Consider the following 6,930-nt stretch of genomic DNA (forward strand, 5'->3'; position numbering starts at 1 on the left):
AGTTTTAAGTTAGTCTATGGAAAGTATTGGGTGCCGAAAAATAAAACCACATGCTTAGTAGTCTGTACTATTCCCAGTACGCAAGTGTTAAAGAAAAAATGGTGCCTCCTTTGGTCAAGTTCTTCTGTAGAATTACCCACCAAATAATCTGTACATAAGTAAGTAAGTTATATCATTTTTACGAAAATGTTTTGTGTATGAATAAAATCGATACATAGACCTACTATATTTATAACAAATTAAATATCACTTTTGAATTGTAGTTAAAAAAAAAAGGTATTAAATAAAATGTTTTATAATCACCAAAATTAGTCATCACATAACCCCTTTAAGATTTATAGAGAAATAGTTGCGGGGCGGATTTTCTAAGAGTCCGTCGGTTTGTTCTATGTTTCTCTTTCCATTGTTGTTACTTTATCGCCATATTCTCGTATCACTGACTTCAAATAGTACTGGAAAGGAATCATTAAATCTTTATCTCACTGGTACAGTCCTACTTCAGCATTTAGAAAATGAAACGTTTTACCAAATAAAATTGGAATGTTAAAGTATAAAACACAAATTAATCCGTGTATCGGTCAAAAAATAATTGAAGTGACAAATACTACATAAAACATTCCATGAAACGACCCATGTGAATTTATGCACCGTATTGTGGTAGGCTATACCAAAGCCACCATCTTCTGTAACAGTAGTTGTTTATCTTAAGCAATTACTCAATACCAATAGATATCCACAAGTTTAATCAGCATAATTTATCAGAATATTAGACACTGAGCTGCAACTATAATCAAGCAACGTGGCAACAACATACAGAAACATAATTATGAAGATATGACTTCTAGAATATAATAAAATTAATTCACCTGATCAAATGGACATTGTTTCCTATGCAAGTTTGAGAGGCATGTCTTGCAAACTGTGTGTCCACACCCTAAGCTAATTGGACTGCGTAAGGTGGGATCAAATTCATTGCAGCACACAGGACACGACAGGAACTCAGTCCACTGCGGCGCCTGGATTGGCATTCTGTTGAAAAATGCAACTAATGTTACTAAAAGATGTCCATCTTCAGCTACATCACAAATTATATTTCTCCTTACGTCTTATTCCAAGAACTTCTAATCACGTTGATATATATAACAACACCTAAGGCATGAATTTTTAAAAACAAGCAATTCAAAGTCATAAAAATTAATAAATCTGAAAATATATCGTAAGACACACATTTTATACACATTTGGGGCATTGCTCTTGTCACGGATGTGGGCAAGATAACTTTCTACGGCTAATCATCCCGGTTCACAATAAAACATCATCTGTAAGCACTCTCATATACTATACATCATACATACTATTCATTATGGAAATATAGAAGTTAATAATATGAAATATGACAATTAATTACGAAAATAACACATTAAGATGTTATAATACCTTGATAAATCCTACGCAACACATCAGGTAGCCTTCATGGCAGCCATAACAGATCATTGTTGACTTGTGCTCTCTGTGGGTAAGAAGAGGCAACAACATATGATCCACTTGGAGGACATGGTTTCGAGGGTAAAGTACAGAGTTATCAAAAGTTATTGCATCATATCTAAAAAAAAATTGTAATCTTTTACATTATAAACTTATAAAGCATTTCTATATTAAATCAATTATCATAAAAGTTTATATATATGACAATAATTATCGACCTGCATGTCATACCGGTAAGGGATGTATAGATAAATGCCTATGGTATTTGATGTAATGTATAGATCTGCGTGATGTAGGCCTATATTTCTATACATTGATAGTGACGTGTATTTATGTACTATCTCAGCTGAAGTGAAGAGATTGACGGGTACGAATGAAAGAACTTCGAATGAAAAGGCAGTGCAGTTTTTTACGCTTGAGCGAACCTGTCGGATGCCGGAAGCCTTGGGTTTAAGGGGGCTTCAAAATAAATAAATAATAATAATAATAATAATAACAGGGCCAAGTCAATTATTTTATTCACTGAAAAATAATGGTATTGTGTTGCTGCCTCTATGTAGGCCTACTCCCGTCTTTGATAATTCTGTACTGTACTATATATGTCTCACCTGCGTCTGAGAGCCCTCTCTGTCTCTCATTAGATCGGTATGATGGGCGATAGTAGAGACGAAAAAAAAATTGCCGGCAACATACAGTAATAATTAAACTACGTCCACTGGAAAACAATGTAAAGGTGCACCTACACGGTTCAACTTTTCTTTCAATTTTACGCATTCAAGCAATGCATGCAAGAGTGAACGAAACGCATTTATAGTCGAGACGCTGTTATTCCCGGCGTGACTCCTCTTTGCTTACGTCTTAGGAAGTCAAGGCTCTATAAAGTCTAGGTAGGTAGTACCGTTCGCCATTTTTGTTCTTTAGTTGCCGAGCTACCATACGAGGAATCTATTTGCCACACCGTTAAACATTATCATGTCGTAGCCCCTACGATAATAAATCAAACGCACTGTAATTCAGCAGATAATTGAGCGGCAAATAACGTCTTCGTGTGCTTTCTGCGAACGCGAACGAAAGAGCCAAAATGGCGGGCGATTATATTAAGTATGTATCGAGCCTTAAGAAATGAATAACGTCTTCATAAGCGAATCACAAGACGCACACGTTTAAATGTGGCCGACCTGCAACACGATTGGCTGCCGGAAATTAGAGCGACGGGACTATAATTGTGCATGCTTTTTTCCACTGCGCATGCGGCAATTGAAAGCTACCCATCGCCGATGAGTATCTCGTGCGTTACTTCGTTCAACAGCAGCATTTAGCGAGCAGCTGATTGTTTTAGATGGCCGTGAAAAATTGATGAATCTGCGTCTTAATTGAAAGTGCGTTTTCAACTTGATTCTTTCAATATTATTTCCAGATTGAGTATGCACATGGAAAATTGAACCGTGTAGATGCAGCTTAATGGATGCTTCCTTTGCTTTAACACATCATACAGAATTTAAACTTAGACCAATGAAAACCAATGTAATTGGCGCGGAAGAATGTAAAGGAAAGGGGGTCTTCTTTGCACTAAACTCAAATCGGCGCCTGTCATCGATGATAGCGACCCGATAATAATTAATATTCTCTATTCTCGTCTTGCTTAAAGTGTGGATTGGCAAGTCTGCAACCTTTCTGTTCTCTCGCATACCGTACTCTTTTTGTCCCACCTTATAATTTTATTCAATCAATACACTTACTTGTGAGCCATTCAAATAATTTATAGTTCAATAACAATTTTAATTTACCTATTGTATTGTATCAAAAACGCAAGAATCCTTTATTAATTTATTGTACAGTAAGGTTCGAAAGTCTTGTCACACTCCTCCTTGTTTGTATGTTGATGTGCATCTATTTTGAACATGTCATAGCAGATGTGTGATAATAGTTGATACTTTACGTTCCACCTTGTTTAGTGATCCAGAACATCAGTATGGGCACCATCATAGTCATAGCATTAAATGATGGGTGCCATGTCCTGTGTGAAATTTTCCACAGCAAAGGCGGTGTGATTTCCCTGAATGCCTCCCTAACAGCTTGCTTCAAATCTTCGATTGTCTGATATCGATGTTTCGAGACATGCTGCTTACTTACTGCACAATAAAATTAATTTATATTTCATAAAATGTTACTTTAAACCAAGCCTGGCAAACTCGTATAGAAAACAGAGCAGTCAGTATATGAATACCCGTGCTACAGCAACTGTAGCGGGAGATGCTAAGCACTCTGAGAGCAGCTGTTTCCCAGGTCTGCTTAAAGCACTTACAACAATGGAATTTGTGGTTTATGCTACTCAGCAACCGAGAGTATTCATTCGACTTTCGAACATTAAGTAATTGTGTCTGTGAGTATATTAAAGGTGCATCTACACGGTTCAACTTTTCTTTCAACTTTTACTCATTCAAACAATGCATGTAAGAATGAATGAAACACATCAAACTGTGCATGCCTTTTTCCACTAAAAATGAGAGTGCATGCAGCAACTGAAAGCTACCCACCACTGGTGGGTATCTTGTGCGTATTTCGTTCAACAGCAGCATTTAGTGTGCAGCTGATTGACTATATTGATAGTCTATGGTTTACATCAGTTTATAGACTCCTCTGGACAGAGTTCAGTAAGTACCAAGTATGTATTTTGACATAAATATGTCGCAAGAGTAATTCAATAAAAAAACTGCGTAAGCGTAATGTGGGAGTAAAGACCCATTCACAATAAAAACGTTGACATTATCACGAGGACACAAAATAATATTATAGTAACAGTAGCAGTTTAGTCATCATTCACAATGGAAACTTGACATCAGATGACTGCATACGATCAACAGACACTGATGTTACTGCAAACGAAAAGATTGGAGTCTGCAAACTTCTATATTCATATTTTCATACACTCTTTAGCCTATAATGTTAATGTTTGCGAAAATCACTGTGAATCATTAAATAACCTGATGACCTCAAGCTTTGGCATTCACGTTTTTGTTTACTTTTCATTGTGAATGGCCATTTACTGTCAATTGTTCAGTAATGGATATATCCTACATGTAACAGACCTCACAGAAGGCAAATAGTTGTTTTCTAAAATGTTGAATAACTTGTGATAAGTTAAAAATGGTACAGAAAAGGTAATAAAACATAATCAGGGTGCGAATTAATGGGAGGGATGGGACGAATTTCCCCCTGTTGGAAAGTTATCCCCCACTCCCCACTCATAAATTCATATTAACATCCCTGCCAGGGATCTTCTATCCCTCCTCACAAAATATAATTGTTTTAATACGAGTATACTTTATAAAGTAAGCAAAGATAATAATATTGGTGTATTATCATCACTGGCAAGTTGACAACAATCAATAACTTAGGAATTACACATCTTATCTTAAGCCTGCTCATGATATAATAATAATAATATTATTATTATTATTATTATTATTATTATTATTATCAAGATGCAAGACAAGCAACTCAGTGTGACCAAGCATTGAGCTATATCGAATGAGGATAATAATAATTTTATTATGTATAGCATTCTCTATCTAGAATTCTACCCCCCCCCCCCCATCAGAAACCTTAAATCGCATCCTGAACATAATGCAAATGATCGTACAATAAAGACCTTTAAAACTATACACTTTGTATGTAAACGTTTATGACAGACATTTATTGGCCTTGTAATATTACAATGTGCAAAAATAAAAATAAAAAAAAAATTGCATGTTGAATCGAGTTTGTTTAAACGTGTGCGATTAAATACATTGTTCCCTTTCAAATCTCCCACATTTTAATTAATAATTGCTAACAAAGTATGCGGAATTATGAAACTCAAAGAATTGTTATTTCATTTGTCTGTCACATGTTGGGCAACAATGGCATAAAACAAAATGGTGACTCCGCAGAAAGTCAAAGAATTATTTCATTTGTTTGAAGTAATTCATCTGTCACATGTTGGGCAACTATGGCATAAAACAAAATGGCGACTCCGCAGCAAAGCACACAAACTGTTTTCTGGTATACAGAGACAAAATCAATCATTACAGTGCAAAGAAATTATTGGAGAGGATATGGAGGAAATGCTCCTGATGGGAAAACCATTAAGGCATGGTGTGAGAAGTTTCTGGCAACTGGAAGTGTCGCCGATTGACAGATCCTGATACATGAAATGTTGCATCTGAAAACAAGATGTTTTCAAGGAATTGAGGGTCCCTGTCAATACGATCCAACATTTCAATAGCAAATGTCTGTCGTCATGGCCTGTCATCTGGTTTTGATTGTTGAATAATTTGCACCTTGTAGGGGTATGAAGTTGCTTATAAAGCACTCGATGCACAGTTGATTTTGGCACATTGAACTGCCAGGATGCATGGCGAATTGATTTTTAAGGACTTCTTTGAATCCTGCTCTAATTTCTTCTATCTTCTCTTCTGAGACATGTCAACTAGAATTTACGGATTGTTTGTTCACACTCCTCAAACCAAAAAAGTTGGCCATCCCTGCTTTATAGGTTATGTTTACCACTTCGTTCTACTACAGTCTAGTATACAGTCACGAAGCTTGAGTTGTTGAGGGTACTAAGAACAATGACTGTGCCGGTACTATTTTGCATTGTCTGTGATGAGGCGATAGTAGCGATCCTAGTGGTTAGCAACTATCTATGGATGCATATTCCCTACATATTGAGCTTCGTGACTGTATATACTAGACTGTGGTTCTACTGTATAAAATTAGCCATTTTATATTTATTTTCGAATCGTAGTGGCCCCAGGATCAAGAATCATATTACATTTTCTAAATCTTAAGACTGTTTAAAAATAATATAAGTATAGTACAGACATTTATTATTTCAAATAGAACTTGTAATAATGTGAGATCAATAAATTAAAGTTCTTAACAAATTATTATTTATTTTTGCTTTATTAATGCGAATCATATATTCTATTATACATACTAGGTTCAAAAAGTTCCCGGAATTTGCTAGTATCATAGAAACAACGTACCTTAAACACTATTCTACAGCATTCCCTTCAAAATAGTTGCCTTCCGCAACAACACGCTTTTGCCAACACGTGTAGAGTTCCTGGAAGCCATTTTGTGAAACCCGTCTTAGTGCTCTCGTCGCGTTTGCGATAACCTCTTCAGCATTGAATCTCCGTCCTTTCAGATGACTTTTCAGACGGGGAAACAGAAAGTAATCAGGTGGTGAGAGATCAGGAGAGTATGGTGGATGATCCAAAGCAGTTATGTTGTGCCTGGCAAGAAAATTCTTTACAATAATTGCGCGATGAGCAGGTGCATTGTCATGCATAAGGAACCAGTTGTTTTCTACCCACTTTTCTGGACGTTTCCTTCTCACTGCGTCCCGGAGGCGACGGAGGATTTCTACGTACAATTCTTTCGTTACAGTACGACCTT

General features: G+C 36.2%; 1 protein-coding gene across 1 annotated transcript in view; it reads right to left on the bottom strand.

Moving 5' to 3' along the window:
• Window positions 1–1,543, bottom strand: part of roq (RING finger and CCCH-type zinc finger domain-containing protein roquin) — a 38,045-nt gene extending 36,502 nt beyond the window's left edge. The window contains exons 1-2 of the mRNA XM_069849300.1: window positions 1,438–1,543; window positions 867–1,029 (exon numbers count right to left, since the gene is read on the bottom strand). Coding sequence (XP_069705401.1) covers window positions 867–1,028 — 162 coding nt within the window. The 5' untranslated portion in view covers window position 1,029; window positions 1,438–1,543. The remainder of the gene's footprint in view (window positions 1–866; window positions 1,030–1,437) is intronic.
• Between the last annotated feature and the right edge of the window lie 5,387 nt (window positions 1,544–6,930).

The sequence above is a fragment of the Periplaneta americana genome, chromosome 16 (genome assembly GCF_040183065.1).
Source record: "Periplaneta americana isolate PAMFEO1 chromosome 16, P.americana_PAMFEO1_priV1, whole genome shotgun sequence".
Taxonomy (NCBI): domain Eukaryota; kingdom Metazoa; phylum Arthropoda; class Insecta; order Blattodea; family Blattidae; genus Periplaneta; species Periplaneta americana.